Raw genomic sequence first — 19,664 nt, forward strand, 5'->3', positions numbered from 1 at the left:
CACTAGTGACAAATGGTATTGGCACTGCATTTCTGACTTGGAGTACATGGGATGTTCCAGTGAGATACCATATATAAAAACACAGTGAAGGCATTTTCATGTTGATTATTGTATAATGATTTACTGACCTGCCAATTGTTGGAGATGGACTTCCAGTGCGTTGACCTTTTTTTGCCAACTATCCTAATGACCACAAGGGGCATTGGGAGTAGAGATAGTGAGTAAGGGTCTCCTTAACTGTTCTTCCTGTCTCTACTCTAAGAACCCTGATTGGAATCCTCCTCAGGTATTTCCTGTGAGAGTCAGATTCCCTTCCTTTCCTCTTAGAGAACAGATGGAAACATCTCTCTCTCTCTCTCTCTCCCCCTGTTCATTATGTAGTTCTTTAGATTAAGGATTAGGTCTTTCCTATCCAAAGTGTATACTAAATACAAGTGTAACTAAATACTTAGTATTTATTTAGTTCTACAAGAATCTCCACGTGTCTTCTCTAAGTAGCTGCAACAACTAAACTCTGCATTCTACTATGTAACTGGAGTGGGTAGCTTCATTAGTGCTCTGCTAATTAACTGGGGATAAAATTATAACCCCCAACACCAACTGATTGCGGTGCTGAGCAAAATGTGTTGGAGATGCTGGCTGACATGTCCCGCAGCGTAACACAGGTGGTTTTGAACTGCCCACAGCAGCTCAGGTGATTCAGAATCACCTGTGTTACACTGTGGAACATGTCAGCCAGTGTCATTACAAAGAGCTAGGAGTGTTGCTTTTCTGGGTTAGTTATACATCCAGAAGAGATGGGTTTTGCAACCAGAAGTATGGCTCAAATGCTGGAAGCCATTGCAATACTACTATTACTTGTATAGCACTTCTGAGTGTTCAAAGTGTGTCATGTATATTATCTTGTTATCCTTACCCCCGTAATGTGATTAAATCAGTCCCTAATTTGAACATTGCGACATATTTAAAAAACAACAACTCTTCATCAGCGAGAGCTCATCATTGTGTTCACATTTGAACTTGAAGTTGTGGCCTGTGTTTTGGGCATTGGAAGGGAGAGAATTGTGGGGAGTGGTGGTATTTGAGCAGAGAAAATACACTATAGAGGATTCTTCTGAGCAGGATGGTTCTAGACCTCTTGATGCCTGAGCAGCCAATATTGTGTTGGTTGAGTTGATGCTTTTGAAATGTATCTTAAAAAGCAGCTGTAATATATCTTGCTCCTTTGCTTTAAAGGGATGAGTTAAAATACAGTAATATATTAACAACCCTGGGGAAAACATCTTGGGACAATAATATCTTACCACCCAAGATGTAACCAAATAAATGGCTAGATTATTTGAATGGAGACAGGAAATGGGTGGAGGTTGACATTAGTCTTCTGAACAAGATTAATGATTCCTAGCAAGGAGATTCACTAAAATATAGACCTTTTACATTGCAGAAAGTGCCACAGATGGTGTTTCTGTCCCTCCTGAGATGCAGTGGACAAAACTGATGCCTAAGTTGAGAAACAAATCCTTGAAGCCGGTAGACACACAATATATGGAGTACAAATGGTATGATAACATGTCATGGGAATAGTCCGGTTGGATCAGGCACAAGGCCCATCTAGTCCAGCATCCTGTTACACACAGTGGCCCACCAGATGCCTCTGTGGAGGCCACAGGCAAGAAGTATGTGCATGCCCTCTCTCCTGCTGTTGTTCCCCTGCAACTGATATTGAGAGGCATCGTGCCTCTGAGGCTGGAGTTGGCCCACAGCCACCAGACTAGTAGCCATTGATAGACCTGTCCACCATTAAACTGGTGGCCATCACCACATCCCATGGCAAAGAATTCCATAGATTAATTATGTGCTGTGTGAAAAAGTATTTCTTCTTGTTGGTCCTAAATTTCCCAGCCTTCAGTTTCATGGGATGACCCCTGGTTCTAGTGTTGTGAGAGAGGGAGAAAAATTTCTCTCTGTCCACCCTCTCTACCCTATTCATAATTTTATACACCTTGATCATGTTTCCCCTCATTTCATCTCATTTCCAAGGTCATCTCATTTCCAAGGTAAAGAGCCCCAGATGCTGTAGCTTAGGCTCATAAGGAAGGCACTCCAGGCCCTTGATCATTTTGCTTGCCCTCTTCTGCACTGTTTCCAGTTCTACAATATCCTTCTTAAGAAACGGTGACCAAAGCTGTATGCAATACTCCAGATGTGGCCGCATTATAATAGCATTTTTATTTTCAATCCCTTTCCTAATAATTCCTAGCATGAAATTAGCCCCGTTCACAGCAGCTGCACACTGAGATGACACTTTCAATGAGCTGTCCACCACAAACCCAAGATGTCTCTCCTGGTCAGTCACTGACAGCTCAGATTCCCATCAGTGTATATGTGTAGTTTGTAAGGGGGGGTTGCCCCAATGTGCATCACTTTACACTTGCTTACATTGAACCACATTTGCCATTTGGTCGCCCACTCACCCAGTTTGGAGAGATGTTTTGGAGCTCCTCACTATCCATTGTGAATTTCACTACCCTACATAGTTTTAGGGATGTGCACGGAACCGCGGAGCTGCGGTCCGGCACTGGGGTGGGGGGTTCCAAATAACGGCGGGGGGGGCTTTACTCACCCTCCCAAGAACGGCGCCGTATTTATTTGAGTAAGCGGGCGGCATGCCTCCCTGCCGCCCGCTTCATTCCCCCTCTCGGCGTTCCCTCCGTTCAAATTCTGAATCGGGCGGCAGGGTATCTCCCAGTCCCTGCCGCCCTCTTTAATGCCCCCGCTCGGCTGGCGGCCGCCCCATTCAAGCCTTCAAGACCCCTGCCAGGCCGGCCCGGCCCGGCCCTGCCCTTCCCTTCCCTTCCCTTCCCTTCCCTTCGCAAGGGGGACGAGCGGCAGAACTCCCTGCCTTCCCCCTTGCCGGCTGCGCTGCAAATGGCTTCTAAGAAGCCTTTTGCGCGCATGCGCGAAAAAGGCTTCTTTTTCGCGCATGCGCGCAAAAGGCTTCTTAGAAGCCATTTGCAGCGCAGCCGGCAAGGGGGAAGGCAGGGAGTTCTGCCGCTCGTCCCCCTTGCGAAGGGAAGGGAAGGGAAGGGAAGGGAAGGGAAGGGCCGGGCCGGGCCGGCCTGGCAGGGGTCTTGAAGGCTTGAATGGGGCGGCCGCCAGCCGAGCGGGGGCATTAAAGAGGGCGGCAGGGACTGGGAGATACCCTGCCGCCCGATTCAGAATTTGAACGGAGGGAACGCCGAGAGGGGGAATGAAGCGGGCGGCAGGGAGGCATGCCGCCCGCTTACTCACATAAATACGGCGCCGTTCTTGGGAGGGTGAGTAAAGCCCCCCCCGTACTCCTGTGGAATCCCCCACCCGAACCAAAACCACCCCGTGTCCGGACCGGTCTGGAGGCCTTTAGAATGGCCTCCGAACCGGTCCGTGCACATGACTACATAGTTTAGTGTCATCTGCAAACTTGGCCACTTTGCTGCTCATCCCAAAATAGTTTCTAGATCGTTTATGAAGAAGTCAAAGAGCACTGGTCCCAGTACAGATTCCTGGGGGACCCCACTTCCTACCTACCTCCACTGTGGAAAATGTCCATTTATTCCTACTCTCTGTTTCCTGTCCTTCAACCAGTTACCGATCCACACATGAACCTGTCCCCTTATTCCATGACTGCTATGTTTACTCAAGAGCCTTTGGTGGGGAACTTAGTCAAACGCTTTTTGGAAGTCCCAAGTATACTATGTCAACTGGATCACCTTTATCCACATGCGTGTTGACACTCTTAAAGAACTCCAAAAGCTTAATGAGGCAAGGTTTTCCCTTGCAGAAGCCATGCTAACTCAGCACCGAAGTTTAACTGACCGGCCTGTAATTTCCCGGATCCCCCCTGGATCCCTTTTTGAAAATCGGAGTCACATTGGCTACTTTCAAGTCCTCTGGTACAGAGCATGATAGTAGGGACGATTTATATATTTTTGGTAGGAGATTGGCAACTTCACATTTGAGTTCCTTCAGAACTCTTGGGTGGATGCCATCTGGCCCTGGCAATTTGTTAATTTTTAGTTTTTCAAGACAGTTTAGAACATCTTTCCTTGTCACCTCAAATTGGCCCAGTTCCTCAGCCGCTAAACCTGAAAAGCTCAATTCTAGAGAGGGTATATGGTCAGTATCCTCCACCGTGAAGACAGATGCAAAGAACTAATTCAGCTTCTCTGAAATCTCCTTATCCTCATTAATAATCCCTTTCATACCCTCACCATCTAAGGGCCCAACCACCTCCCTGGCACGTTTTCTACTTCTGATACATTTAAATACGTTTTTTTAAATTCCCCTTGACATTTCTAGTTATATGCTTCTCAAACTCTCTCTTTGCACCCCTTATCTCCTTACATTTCTTTTGCCAGAGTTTATGTTCCTTCTTGTTCTCTTCATTTGGGGAGGACTTACATTTTCTGAAGGAAGTCTCCCCTTTTATAGTTTCCCTGACTCTTACTTGTTAGCCACGCTGGTATCCTCCTGGACTTAGTGATACCATTTCTACTTCTTTGTATACATTCCAACTGTGCTTCTAGTACTGTGGTTTTAAATAAATTCCATGCTTTCTGGAATGATTTGACCCTCCTGACCTTCCCTTTCCACTTCCTTCTTACCAGTCCCTTCATATCCTATATCATATCCTCATATTCTTGTGTCCTAAATATGGGATATGCAAACTGAAGAAGGATGGAGTGATGTAGTATTCAACTAGCATCAGATTCTAACCCCTACTTAGTCATGAAGATCTTTGGATGACCTTGAACCAGCTACTCTCTTGAAGTCTAGCCTATTCAAATGGTGGCTGTGAGGATAAAATTGTGGTGGGTGGGGAGAGTGCTATTTAAAATTGTGGCTGAAGCCAGGTAGCAGCAAGGGCTTGTAGTGTGCTCCAAATCCCAAGAAGCAGGAACACATGGAATCAAGAATCCTGGGAAAGGTGTGGACACATAGCTGATCTTTCTAATATGTAGCAATCCGCATTACCATTTTGCCAATCTCCACCAGTTCCCCATCAACCCATGAAGGGTCATGCTTTCTTTTTAAAAGTGGACCACCTCACACTTTTTAGAAATGGAGGGAGGGGATTTTGACAGCTCTGTGTCCAAAGCATACATCCAAAAAAGAGGCTGCCTTTGCCTTTTGTTGCTCTCCATGATTCACTGTTCTAGACTTGCCTCTTTCCCGTTGGCTTCCATTAGGGACAGGTAATTCTGTGGCATCAAGTGTTTGGTTTCTTCACTCCAGATGCAGCAGAATTACCTGCCCTCAGAGGTGTCAGTTGCTGTTATGGTATTCACAGGTCAGTGACTCAAATCAAATCTTTATTTGTCAGTGACTCGTGCACACACAGAGGGGCTGGGTTTGGGTCTGCATGCAGGTAATTCTTACGATGACTGCAGATATGAATATAGTACTGCTTTTCAACAGAAGTTCGCAAAGGGGTTTACATAGAAAAATAAAATAAGAAGGTTCTTTGTGCCAAAGGGCTTATACTACTACTACTAATAATAATAATACATAATGTAGACACCAGCAACGGCCAGTGGAGGTCTGTTGTGCTGGGGTTGGATCTCTCCCTGCTATAAGAGAATTGCCTCTTTAAAAGGTGCCCCTTTGCTCAGTTAGCAGGAGTATATTGAAATAATTCTTGTTCTTAAATGCTCTTTAAAAGAAATGGACAGTGGAATGTAAAAGCACAGTGTGACTCCAATTTTAGTTCAGAAGAAATTTTAAGACTTCAGTTATTGGAAATTAAGGAAATGTTGTTCCAGAGCAAAGTGATGGAAACTTTCCAAGCTTCTGTTTTCTGTCCATTTCTCAAGTGTAAATGCTTATTCATGTTGAGTCTTGCTGCCATTGCATCATTGTGCTTTAAGCCCATTTGGTAGCTTTCAAAATAACCTCAGCTGGATTGAAACCATCTCTTTTTAATATATTTTTGGACAGAGCTGTGCACATATTGAATCTTAACATTCAGTGTGCAGTGGAATTTCTGTGGTTTTGTAGTTAATCCATGCATCAGTCTTGGATGTTGCCCAGTCATGTTCTTCAAGAGCTGTCAGTGGGGAATCCCAATAAATGAACAAACCCACAGTATCTTATATTATAAGGCAAGTGACTTTGGGATTGGTTTGGAAAATGAAACTCTGCTTGTGACACTTCACAATTGAACTGATTTATTTTATTTAACAAATTTCTATACCTCCCCAAACCTACATCTCTGGGCAGCTTAAAATAAACAAAGTTTAAACATTATAACAATTTTAAACATAAAACAAGTTAAAAGTATTAAAACAGTAAACTGCACATTAAAAAATAATCTGCCAGTATCAAAACCTGGGTGAACAGATGTGTCTAGATTGACTTTTTAAAAGTTGTCAGAGATGGGGAAGCTCTTATTTCAGCAGGGAGTGTATTCCAAAGCCTTGGGGCAGCAACAGAGAAGGCCCGTCTCTGAGTAGCCACTAGACAAGCCAGTGGCAACTATAGACAAATGTCTCCAGATTTTAATGGGTGGTGGGAATCATGGCGAAGAAGACATTCTCTTAAATATCCAGGGCCTAAGCCATTTAGGGATATATAGGTTATAACCAGCACCTTGTATTTTCCCTGGAAACCTATCGGCAGCTAGTGTAGCTCTTTAGAGATGTGCACAAACTGGTTTGTCCGGTTTGGTTCGAGACTGGACTCAAACCAGACCAGGCATATTCAGTTCTGTGCACCCCCGAATTCGAGCCCATCCATGGTTCAAAATGTTGATAGATAGATAGATATAGAAACTCATTTCCGGGTCCAGGTCATACTGCCACCTCGGTAGGGGGCGGGAGGTGTTGCTGTGAGAGTGGGGGTCTCTGAAGCTTCCCCTGCCAGCCTCCCACTGGTCTCTTCTGGGCCAGTTTGGCCCATTTTCAGGCCTTTCTGGTCCTCAGCCAAAGCTGAAAGAAGGCACCTCTGGCCGCCACCTCAAGATGCGGCATCAGAGAGAGGATGGGATCCAGAAGCACCCACAGACTGTGTACCTGTTCCTTTTGGGGAAGTATTTATTCCTTCTGGAAAAGTGTGACTCCATACAGAACAGGCAGATCAAAATCATCTCCCAAGTTCCAACCTCACACAATAAGAACGTTTGTTTGTTCTTCTTGCTACCATGCAGCCTTTCAATCTGTTACTTTTCCGGATTTCACCACTGGAACAGTAGTGTGGCTGCAAAGTCAGACAGGATCTCTGACCATTAACAAGATGTACAACCACCATGGTTGATGCTTGAACTTGGGATCTGCGAACTGGCTTGCCCTTGAACCAGTTCGCCATCAAGCCGGCTCAGCTCGAAAGCTCACCCTCAAGTCAGTTCGGCTCGAAGGCTCACCCTTGTGCCAAACTGGGGGAGTGGAGCTCGGTCCGGTGGCCAACTGAACCAAGCTCCCTGATCGCAAGCTGGCTCAAGGGCAAAGGGTTGTAAAGGCGAATCTGGCAAGGATACCCCTTTACAAGTAAAGGGCTGCAATGATGGGAGGAGTGAGGGGAAAGTTCCATGTTTTACCTTTTTAAATTGCACCACTGTGTGACAGGATGTGGGCAGCGGCAACTGCAGCAGGGGCTCTTTCTACCTTCCCACCTGCGTCCCAAACGGAGCCCATGCCAACATTTGGGAGGCAAGCGGGGAGGTCGGAGCCCCTGCCACAGCTCCCTGTGGCCACTACAGCTGCCAACAACCGCATCCTGCCATGCAGCGGCACAATTTTAAATGTAAAAAATTGAACTCTACAAGTAAAGGGCTGTGGTGGTGGGCGAGGGGAATGTAAACAAATTTACCTTTAAAATTGTGCCGCTGCATGGCAGGATGCAGGTGGCAGCAGCCATGGTGGCCACAGGGAGCTGTGGCAGGGGCTCCTATCTCCTTGCCTGCCTCCCAAATGTTTGCATGGACTCCGTTTAGGATGCAGGTGGGAAGGTAGAAAGAGCCCCCGTTGTGGTTGCCGCCGCCCACATCCTGTCACACAATGGTGTGACAGGATGGTGCAATTAAAAAAGGTAAAACATGGAACTTTCCCCTCGCTCCTCCCATCACTGCAGCCCTTTACTTGTAAAGGGGAATCCTTGCTGGATTCCCCTTTGCAAGTATTGCCATTGAGCCCTTGAACCAGCTCGACGGCTGGACCGGGCCTGGGCTCATCCAAGCCACCTGGGAATGGCTCAAATCTGGTCCAGATTTGAGGTGAACCGGGCTGGCTGGTTCTGTGCACATCCCTAGCATGAAAGTGATACCACCACCCCTAACCTTTGCCCACCACCATGCATGTGATTTTCCTGCCTTCCTTTCAACAATCCATCCACATGATTGTGAAGACTACCAGAGAGATTAGTGCATAGATTTCAGGACTTATGACATTTTGGATGCACCATCAAAGCCCAAATGATGCTGGGAGCATTGAACTGATGTTTATATACATGATTAGTGTTTTGCCCATAAAAACGTTGGTATAGTTTGTGACAGGAGGAGGAAGAGAGTTGAACTCCAGCCCTCCCTTATGGTGCTGCTGTTGCTGCTGCTGCTGCTATGATTGCTGCCTTTCTACTCCACTATTAGACTTGACCAGTGTTTGGAGTACCAGATTCAATTTATCGAAAGTAGCAGTATCCTATTGAGGGTGGTCCTGCCCTGGAGGAAGAACAGTGGGCCCACTAATTTGCTTCTGATGGACACTTTGAAGGCTCTTCAGTCACAGTGGTTGAGGAAAGAGGCAATAAGAGAGGAAGGAAGAGTGGGAAAAGGAGGAAGCCTTTCCTGGTGGCTCCCTCTTCAGCTGTTCAGAGATCTGTAGAAAGGCCAAGCACCTCCATGTGGTGATAAAGCCTGCAACCTTCTTGGATGCACCAAAGTCCAAGTCTTTTCTGAATCCATTAATGCTTGGAAGAGGCAGCCGGTGGGCCTTGAAGGGGAGGAAATGCCTGACATGATTCCTTCCTTCCTCCCCCTCCTAGAAATGGCTCCCAGAATTCTTTTTAATACACCCCTGGATAGGGGCTGCACATGTATTTTGAATCTCTGCATGCTGTGTCTATGCAACATTTTAACATTCCAAGAAGCTTTTGGTTTTTTTAAGGGGCAGAGGGCTAGTCCTGATGGTTTGCTTGCATTCCATAATTTATTCTGAGTTGACACTTGAGCTTTTCTTAGTGCAAAGTTGCAGTAAAGAAACATACAGCTCTTCCTCTTGTCCACAAGGAAGACAACTGTGGGCTGTCCAATGCTGCAGCACTTCAGCTTTCTAATGAACTGTGCTCTCAATCTAGCCTACCTTCTGTCTCTACAGCCATGGCAGCCATCAGGAAAAAACTGGTGATTGTGGGAGACGGTGCCTGCGGGAAGACCTGCCTGTTGATTGTGTTCAGCAAAGACCAGTTCCCAGAAGTCTATGTACCAACTGTCTTTGAAAACTACATTGCTGATATTGAAGTTGATGGGAAGCAGGTAATGCACCTGCTAGCAGGGACAGGTTCTGAACCTATTTAGGCTTTTATTCTAGAGTCCACTGACAATCTTATCGGCTTCCATTCAGTTTATTCATAGTTGATGGAATTCACAGCATCCTGACCCTCGTCTCCTTAAAAATGGCTGACCCAGCTCATTGCCCATTACCAACACCCTTGTTACAAACACTCTAATACAATCTTAAAATCAGTGGGGGTTTCAGTTCCTGTTGTGCTGTAGCTTCTTGGGCTTCTCTCTTAGGTTTCATTCTCCCTTTTTCATACACAACTGCAGACTGCTACAAGAAGGGTGCTACAATGCTACAAGAGATTGCTCCCATCTACACTCAGCACAGTCTGCCTGCTCAGTGGTACAGGTCTGAATTGAAGACTTATGAAACCCTGTAATCCAGAAGTTTTCCTAAAGTTTGAAAATTTAGGAAACAATCTAACGATCAGATTATTAGAGAGGGTCTAGCAAACATCATAAATGCTTCTCTGAGGGACGGTACGATGCCTCATTGTCTTGAGGCTATCATTGGACCATACTTGAAAAAACATACATTGGAGTCATCAGAGTCAGACAACTATAGGCCCATCCCTAATCTCCCATCGTTGGGCAAGGTGATTGAGAGGGTGGTGGCCTCTCAACTCCAGGCAGTCTTGGAGGAAACTGATTATATAGACCCATTTCAAACTGGCTTTCGGATGGGCTGTGAGGTCGAGACTGCCTTGGATGGCCTGATGGATGACCCCCAATTAGGTACTGACAGAGGGAGTGTGGCTCTGTTGGTCCTCTTGGATCTCTCAGCAGCGTTTGCTATCATGAACCATGGAATCCTGCTGGGTCACCTTAGGGAATTAGAAGGCACTGTTTTGAAAAAGCTTTTTAACGTCTATATAAAACCTCTGGGAGAGATCATTAGGGGATTTGGTGCAGGGTGTTACCAATATGCTGATGATACCCAAATCTACTTGTCCATTTCAACTTTATCAGTAAATAGCATAATTTCCCTAAATGCCTGTCTGGAGGCAGTAGTGGGCTGGATGAGGGATAATAAGCTGAGGTCAAATCCAGATAAGATGGAGGTACTGATTGTGGGGAGTTTAGACTTGGGAGATGGTTTAGATCTGCCTGTTCTGGATAGGGTTACACTCCCCCAGAAAGAACAGGTACATAGTTTGGGATTATTCTTGTATCCGAATCTTGCTCTCTGGGTCAGCACTGGATACGAACATTGATTGAAAAATTTGTGGTACTATGTTCTTTAAGCAAGCCCTCCACAATCTATTACTAATTTAAGAGAAATTAACAGTAGCCCTATTCAGATGTTATAAACATAAGAACAGCCCTACTGGATCAGGCCCAAGGCCCATCTAGTCCAGCATCCTGTTTGAAGCCTACTCTGCCTCTGAGTACCAGTTGCAGGAGAGTAACAGCAGGAGGGAGGGCATGCCCTCAACTCCTGCCTGTAGCCTTCCAGCAACATCTGGTGGGCCACTGTGTGAAACAGGATCCTGGACTAGATGAGCCTTGGGCCTGATCCAGCAGGGCTGTTCTTATGTTCTGTTTCACACAGTGGCCCACCAGATGCCACTGGGAGCCTACAGGCAGGAGTTGAGTGCGTGTCCTCTCTCTTGCTGTTACTCCCTGCAACTGGTAGCCATTGATAGACTTCTTCTCCATTAAGTTATCCAATCTCTCTGAAAGCCATACAGGTTGTTGGCTGCCACCACATCCTGTGGCAGAGAATTCCACAAGTTGATTATGCATTGTGGGAAAAAGTACTTCTGTTTGTTGGTCATAAATTTACTGGCAATCAAATAAGAATACTCTACACAGTTTGAACACTGAAGTGGGTTGGAAGTTCAACCCCAGTGCAGCACTCATTCCCTCCAGCTTGCCCACTCACAGTGCCATAACTATCCAGGCTGCCAGTCGCAGAAGCGCCAGCTATCACAGTTAGGGTGCTTCCCTCTTCGTATGAATGCAACCTTGACAGTGAGTGGGCAAACTGGAGGGGATGCATGACATGTTGGGGCAGGACTTCCGACCCATCTTGGCACTGAAGCCATGCATAGCGGTTTTATTTTATAATGTCTTAATAGGGCTGGTGACTTCAATAAAATGGTTGTTCTGAATTTCATGCTCTTATCTCTGTGTATGGCGGCACTTGCTGTAATTTGCTGCCTCACATTGGTCAGAAGTGATATTGCTGTGTTTGAACATGGCCTCTCTGGACAGCTTTATGATCTTCTAATGCAGTTTGTGGTGCCCTCGAAGGTAGCACTGCAGTGCAGCCCTATAAAGCAAACTGCATAATGGCTCTAATCCAATTACTGGGCTCAAGCATCTTAGTCGAGGCAGATGTTCCAGATTGCTTTAAACCTGCCAGTTAGCTAGTGAGAGAAGCAAAACATGTGGCTTTGGGTCTTCTTTTCTCTGTTTTTCCAAGGAAGCAGTGATGATGCAGATGGCTGATGTAAACTTCGCTCTCTCTCTAGGTGGAGCTGGCCCTTTGGGACACAGCCGGGCAGGAAGACTATGACCGGTTGCGCCCTCTCTCTTACCCAGACACTGATGTGATCCTCATGTGCTTTTCCATCGATAGTCCAGACAGTTTAGGTAAGGCTGTGACTTTCAGGGTTGTGGATACATGGGCAGTTTGATGCTGTCAAACAGACTAAGATAAGGGCTTCCTTTGGAACTCCTGGAAGCCAAAGTGATGCAGTGTTGAATGTATCACAGAGAATTGGGTCTGAATATGATCAATCTGTCCAGATTTGATGATAAGACTGTAAGGCACTGAGCACTGAAAACACAGTAAAGAAATAATAATAATCTGCAACGGGTTGTGGTTGAAGAACCCTTGCAGGGTCTGTGATCCTTCCCTACGTGGAAAATTTAGTGGAAAGGAGGAAGGTATCATAGCTGCTCGATACCTTTCCTAAAGATTGCTGTCTTCAAAATGCCAAAGTAGTGGATCTCATTGGGGAAGTCTAAGGAGTCTTATTCACACAAGTGCTGCCAAAACAGGAAGCAAGGAAGCAGTAGGGTGCATCAAAGGCTAAGGCACTCCCATCAGGGGAGTGCCAGATTGCCAAGGTGATCAGGTACAAGGGTTAACCCATAGGAAGCCTGCATATGGAATGGCCCAGTCTCAGCATTTATGTTCAGTGATTCAGCTTAGGGCCAAGGGATGTCCATGGCAGTCTTGTGCAGTGATCTAGAAGCCAAGCCCATACAGGGAGGCTTTTAGGGTTCAGTGACTTTGCATAGGGGAGAGGATGCTGCATTTTGGCCTAACGTGAGCCATGCAAAGGGGCAGGAGTCTGAGTGCAAACACAAGCACCTGGCCAGGAAGATCTTGCCACCACAATCGCCCATCCATAAGAACAGCCCTGCTGGATCAGGCCTAAGGTCTATCTAGTCGATAGATAGAAGCTGACCAGTGGCTGACCAGATGCCTCAAAGAATCCCGCAGGCAAGAGGTGAGGGCATGCCCCCTCTCCTGCTGTTGCTCCCTGCAACTGGTATTTAGAGGCATCTTGCCTCTGAGGCTGCAGGTGGCCTATAGCCAGCAGACTAGTAGCCATTTATAGACCTGTCCTCCATGAATGTGTCTAAGCCCCTTTTAAAGCTATCTAAACTAATGGCCATCACCACATCCCATGGCAGAGAATTCCATAGACTAATTATGCACTGTGTGAAAAATTCCTTTTGTTGGTCCTAAATTTTCCAGTCTTCAGTTTCATGAGATGTACTCCTGGTTCTAGTTTTGTGAGAGAGGGAGAAAAAATTCTCTCTGTCCACTCTCTCTATTCCATGCATAATTTTATATGCCTCTATCATCTCTCCCCTTAGTCACCTCCTTTCCAAACTAAAGAGCCCCAGACACTGTAGCCTTGACTCATAATGAAGGTGCTCAAGGCCCCAATAATCTTGGTTGCCATCTTCTGCACCTTTCCCAATTCTACAATGTCCTTCCAAAGATACAGTGACCAGAACGGTACTCAGTACTCCAAATTTGGCTGCACCATAAATTTGTATAAGGGCATTATAATATTAGCATTTTAATTTTCAGTCTCCTTCCTAATGATCCCTACCATGGAATTTGCCTTTTTCACAGCTGCCTAGTACTGAGTCGACACTTTCAATGAGCTGTCCACCACGACCCCAAGATCTCTCTCTTGGCCAGTCACTGTGACAGCTCAGACCCCATCAGCGTATCTGTGAAGTTGGGGTTATTTGTCCCAATATACATTACTTTACACTTGCTTACACTGAACCACATTTGCCATTTTGTCGCCCACTCATCCAGTTTGGAGGTATTCTTTTGGAGCTCCTCACAATCTGTTTTGGATTTCACTACCCTAAATAGTTTAGTCATCATCTGCAAATGTGGCCACTTTGCCGCTCACTCCAACTTCTAGATCATTTATGAACATGTTAAAGAGCACTGGTCCCAGTAGAGATCCCTGGGAGATCTCACTTTTTGCTTCCTTCCATTGTGAAAACTGTCAGTTTATTCCTACTCTATTTTTCTTGTCCTTCAAGCAGTTACCAGTCCACACATAAAACAAAAATATACCACTTTTGGCAAAAGTTTCCAAAGCGGTTTATTTATTTAATATTTATTTTATTTTATACATTTCTATACCACCCAAAACACAAGTTCTCTGGGTGGTTTACAAAACAATAAAAACAAGCAATAAAAGATTAAAACATTTATATTGGTTTACACAGAGAAAACAATAATAAAGTAATAAGATGGATGGATAAATCTGTTTACTCATCCCATGACTGCTAAAGACTCAAGAGCCTTTGGTGGGGAACTTTGTCAAAAGCTTTTTGGAAGCCCAAGTATACTATGTCAACCAGATCATCTTTATCCTCATGCTTGTGGACACACTCGAAGAATGCCAAAAGGTTAGTGAGGCAAGACATGTCCTTCAGGAAGCCATGCTTGTTCTCATTCAGCAAGGCCTGTTTTATAGGTTCAACAATGTTGTCCTAAAGTATGCTTTCCATCAATTTACACAGCACAGAAGTTAACTGGCCTGTAGTTTCCCGGATCCCCCCTGGATCACTTTTTAAAAAATCGGAGTTATATGATTTAGTACAGAGCCTGTTTGTAGGGAGAAGTTACATATTTTTGCTAGATCAGCAATTTCACATTTTGAGTTCCTTCATAACTCTTGGGTGGATGCCCTTTAGCCCTGGTCATTTAATTTTTAGTTTTTAAAGACTGTTTAGAGCTTCCTCTCTTATTACCTCAGACTGGCCCAGTTCTTCAGCCTCCAAGCCTGAGAAGCTGAGTTCTGGAGCAGGTATATGGTCAGTATCCTCTGCCATGAAGACAGATGCAAAGAACTCATTCAGCTTCTCTGAAATCTCCTTAATAATCCTTTTACATCTAAGGGTCCAACTGCCTCCCTGGCAGGTTTTCTGCTTTTGATATATTTAAAGAAGTTTTTGTTATTCCCTTTGACACTTCTAGCTCTATGCTCCTCCTTGAATTTCTTTTGCCAGAGTTTATGCCCAAAGTTGCGCGCACGTGCACACACATCTAAAAACTAATACTTTGTATAGGTTTTTCCTTCTGGGTTCTCCTAACAGGAGTAAAGGTAGGAAAGTTAAAGGAAAGGAGAGAGAACTATAAATCTTTGTTCAAGGGGCATATGAGCAGTGTTATCTCTAAGACATATGTGTGCTCACACATTTTTTAATGTCCACTCAGTTAATTTTAGATCCTGCTCAGGTTGAAGGCCCCACTCTGAAGGCACATGTGCACACACTGCCTTGATACTGCCACCCAGAACAAAACTCATTCCATACACAGGTGGAGAGAAGGTGGTGGGGAGAGAACACTGCAGGGGAGATGCTTGGTATTCAGACAGATCATCAAACGGGCTTAGCAAACCAAATCTAATTTGCTGCCTTAGAGCATGCATTGACAGTATTTTTGGGTGTGGCTGCTCAGTCTCCCAGGGCATGCATTTTATCCTAGAGACCTGTTTACTCCAAATAGAAATTTAGCTAAGAATTTAGTGTGAAGAATTCAAGCACCTAGGTATGTGCTTTGTCTTCTCAGATTTTTTGCACTGGTTCAAGTTGCTGTTTTGGTCCAAATGCAGGTTTGACTTCCTTATGGCAACAAACACTTGTCTTGTTCAAGGTGAATGCTAAATTCCAAAATAAAGGGGAGGTTGTCTTTTTGGCAGGGCATTGTGGTAATAAGGCCAAAATATTGCCCCATGTTGGCAAAAAAAACCCTGATCTTTCAGAAGCAAAATGCTACCAGCTTTCGAAAAGCCTCCACCCATAAACATGTGCCTGAGAAACTAAAGAGGTTTGCAGAGTATGACTATCAAAGTCCATCACAGAAAGAGGTCTTGCCTTCTGGACTTGGATCATAAATCAAAAACCAGCTGGCTGGATAGTGACTGGGTCCCTCCTCTGCATTCAAAGCAAAAGGGCCCCTTGGGGCTAACATGATTGCTAAATTTAGCTGTTTCTTTGGGCATGTGTGCTCTCAATGGCCCTCCTAATAATTCTTTCAGAGCAAATCATAAGTACTTGGCAACAAGGATTCAGCTGCTGCTTTCAAAAGGCAAGGATGCATGAACAATGGCAGTAACTGTCACAGCTAGATCTGCAAAGAAATGAGGTGTGTGCATGTTAGATTTCAATTGAGCCAGTGTGGTGTAGTGGTTAGAATGCTGGACTAGGACCAGGGAGACCTGAGTTCAAGTCCCCATTCAGCCATGATACTTGCTGGGTGACTCTGGGCCAGTCACTTCTCTCTCAGCCTAACCTACTTCACAGGGTTGTTGTGAGGAGAAACTCAAGTATGTAGTACACCGCTTTGGGCTCCTTGGAGGAAGAGCGGGATATAAATGCAAAATAATAACTTTAAAATATATTCTGCATGGCTCTTTCTTTGGTTATTCCTCTAAAGTTGTTCTTGCCCTTGTCTGCAAAGAGGTTGTTGGCTAGTACTCTGGGTCTTGAGTGTGGAGCTTTCCATGCTCTCCCCTTACCCACCCCCATTCCTTTTGCTAGTGCAGAGAGGATAGTGTTTCCTTACATCTGCTGCAGGGTGTGGTCGATCAAGCAGACTTGTGGTAGCATACTGGCCAAGACTCTGCAAATAGGACTCCCATTGTATCCAGTCATGCTCTTGGCAACAAACTGGGTCTGTCTTCTCCTGTTTATCTGGAGATGGCCCTTCAGAAGAAGAGTCCCTCAGCAACTTTCTTTTTAAGCAGTTGAGATCTGTCCTTGGTGTTTGAGGGGTGTTGGTATAAATCCATGCCTGCTTTTGAGAGGCTTCTCAAATGTGCTTGACTCTCTCGCAGAGAACATACCAGAAAAATGGACTCCGGAAGTGAAACACTTTTGCCCCAACGTGCCCATCATCCTTGTGGGAAACAAGAAGGACTTGCGGAATGATGAACACACCCGCAGGGAGCTGGCAAAGATGAAACAGGTATGGAGTTATGACTACTCCTTTAAAAAAAAACAAAAAACCACACAGCTCACTTTCTTTTCTGAGATATGAAACCTTCACTTACATATTGAATGTTGTGCAGTGATGTCCATCAGTGACATCCCAGGTAGTGGCATGGGAACTTTCTGCATCAGTCAGGGTAAGTGCATGGTGGCTGGAGCGATGTCATTCAGGCACTTGAGTAGAGAATCCATCAAGTGGAGGCAGTTTCAAGCTTTCTCCTTGCTGTGGGGGCAACCTGCAGACTGACCCTAAAACATTGCAAAGATCTCCTCCCAAACTTGGAACAACAGAACAATGGCAATGCACATCCTAGCAACAACTATGCTTGGAGGTATTAGGTAAAGCCTGTCTGTGCTCTGGGTTTTAGGCAAATAATCCAGGGCCTCTTTTTCTTCTTGGGAGACTGCTTTCCTCTGTGAGGAGCAGAATCTTCACCTTGGACATACATACATACTCACTCACTCACTCACCCATTCACTAGCCTCATTCATACATTATAAAATTGTCATCCCACTGTAGCCGTATACAGCCGGGTGTAGGGAAAGGAAGTCCTGCCTACAGTGGAGAGCTGAAAGTGTGATGGCAGGTGCTTCCGTGACTGGATCGATCCAGTGAAGGCCAATACTGTAGATAGATGTGGCTGCAATATAAGGAGATTGCTATTGTGGCTGACAGGCAACAGGCAAGATGAAATCCTGAGTTTCAGAGAACTCCTGGAAAAACGCATTCCAGGGGAACTTGCTTGCAGCCTTTTCTGCCTACTGTAAATTACTGTGTCTACTGTAATTCCCAAGCAAATTTACCTGGTATATTGAGAAGGCTATTTGGTGACAGAGGCCTTGTAGGCCTCATCCTTGGCCTAGATACTTCTGTGCATGCTTAAGAATGTCCAGGATGGATAGGAATTGTCATTCCCAGTGGTTTCCCAATTCACTGAGTGGAATTCCTGACGCCATATGGAGTGTGGGAAACCTAGTGGGATCTGATCAGGACTGGCCTGGCTTTTCTGTAGTACTGCAAACCTGGCTGAAGATGCATGGAGTGACTGGCAGAGACCCTAAGTTGATGATGGGAGGGCTGAAGTTTGGCAGCCCTCCCGTTGATGATGATTGGATTGAGTGTCCTGCAGGGTGTAGCATGGAAGAGTGACCTACTTAGAGAAGGCTTGGTCTCTGCAGAAGCAAAAAATGAATCCACTTTTTCTACAGAAAGTTTTCTTATCCTCCTTGCTTTATTTGAGTTCTTAAATGGCTACTGGTCCTTTATTATTATTATTTTCTGAGCATAACTCAAAGCACTGGTGCTTACCTTTTACTGTCCTATGTAGCCTGGAATTTGAGTATGTGAAGGAATGTCTCCTCCCATTTGTTCCAACCCATGCAGTGAGGTGATCCTAGAAGACTGTCCCCTGTGTGTCCCTGACTTGGGAGGTAGGGCAGGTGGCAACTGGGGAGAAGGCCTTTTCAAGTGTGACACCCCAGTTATGGAATTCTGTCCTCTGTGTAAATGTCAGGCATTTGATCCCTACGGTAGTTTGTGTATAACTTGTCAATCATACTACTTCTCCTTGGAGTGCCAGGAACAACCTTTTGGTTCCTCCACCCCATCACTGGTCTTATATACACAATTGCTTTTTTAAATACTGTGTTAATCTGCTGTGCCTTTTTAATAAGAACTTTTCACAATTTTTTTTTTAAAGGAGCCGGTGAAGCCAGAAGAAGGAAGAGACATGGCAAACAGGATCAATGCGTTTGGGTACTTGGAGTGCTCAGCCAAGACAAAAGATGGTGTGCGGGAAGTATTTGAAATGGCCACTCGAGCAGCCTTGCAAGTCAGAAAAAACAAGAAGCGCAAAGGTTGCCCCCTCCTGTAGAAGGGGAGCATTGAAAAGGATGTGACTCTCGTCAGGTGTATCTGTCTCTTTCCACACACCCCATGGATGCACATTTGGGGTCTGGGTGGGGAGAAGAGCTGTTAGCTCTATCTAGAGTAAGAATTTAATATGCCAGCTGTGCCCTTTGCTCCTTTGCATAGCAAAGGCTGTGTAAGTATCTCCTGGTTTTCCCTGTGCTGTGTGCACAGGCCCTACAGCCCAGAGCCAGAAATTCTCCTCAATTCTCTTTGCAACAGTTGTTGGGGGTTATTTGTACAGGGCAGGCAGTGCACCTGAACTAATTCTATAACTCACTCCCACTTTGTACTAATCCTTCAGTGCTTTCTACAAATCCATTAATGCCTACTTGCTGTCTTCCGAATATGGTATTTGGAGAAGGTGGGGATGCCATTTTCATTAAGGTATACGGTGGACACACTAGCCTCTTTACATGTTATGGCAAGAGGTAAGTCTTGCCAAAATGGTTGCCCAGGTTTTTGCAAAGAGCTGAGCTCTGCTGCAGCCACAAGTGCTCTTTTGGGACATCACCTTTGTTCTGACAATACTGTATTCTCACTTTCCCTCATTTAAATTAAATCAGACATGGAAAAAAACACCAGCCCTTTAAACTGTACCTTATCTGATACTGTGTAGCTTTCCACCTGTACATTTAAAGCATATGAAGCTGTGTTCCTGCTGTCACCTTCCAAGGAAACTGGTCCTATAGACAATTGCTGAAGGTTCATTTTAAAATGTGGCACCTTGATTAATGC

At 45.2% G+C, this 19,664-nt stretch overlaps 1 protein-coding gene across 4 annotated transcripts in view; it reads left to right on the plus strand.

Annotated features, from left to right (window-relative positions):
• RHOC (ras homolog family member C) overlaps window positions 1-19,510 on the plus strand; it is a 41,914-nt gene extending 22,404 nt beyond the window's left edge. For 2 of the 4 annotated variants that reach the window (XM_053244910.1, XM_053244911.1), the window contains 4 exons: window positions 9,345-9,502; window positions 12,007-12,127; window positions 16,864-16,994; window positions 18,718-19,510. In XM_053244910.1, the coding sequence (XP_053100885.1) occupies window positions 9,347-9,502; window positions 12,007-12,127; window positions 16,864-16,994; window positions 18,718-18,891 (582 nt within the window). In that variant the 5' untranslated portion in view covers window positions 9,345-9,346 and the 3' untranslated portion in view covers window positions 18,892-19,510. Of the gene's footprint in view, window positions 1-1,541; window positions 1,560-9,344; window positions 9,503-12,006; window positions 12,128-16,863; window positions 16,995-18,717 lie in introns of those variants that run through there. The other 2 variants (XM_053244912.1, XM_053244913.1) reach the window with 2 other exon arrangements.
• The last annotated feature ends 154 nt before the right edge of the window (window positions 19,511-19,664 follow it).

The sequence above is a fragment of the Hemicordylus capensis genome, chromosome 4 (genome assembly GCF_027244095.1).
Source record: "Hemicordylus capensis ecotype Gifberg chromosome 4, rHemCap1.1.pri, whole genome shotgun sequence".
NCBI classification, from domain to species: Eukaryota; Metazoa; Chordata; class Lepidosauria; order Squamata; family Cordylidae; genus Hemicordylus; species Hemicordylus capensis.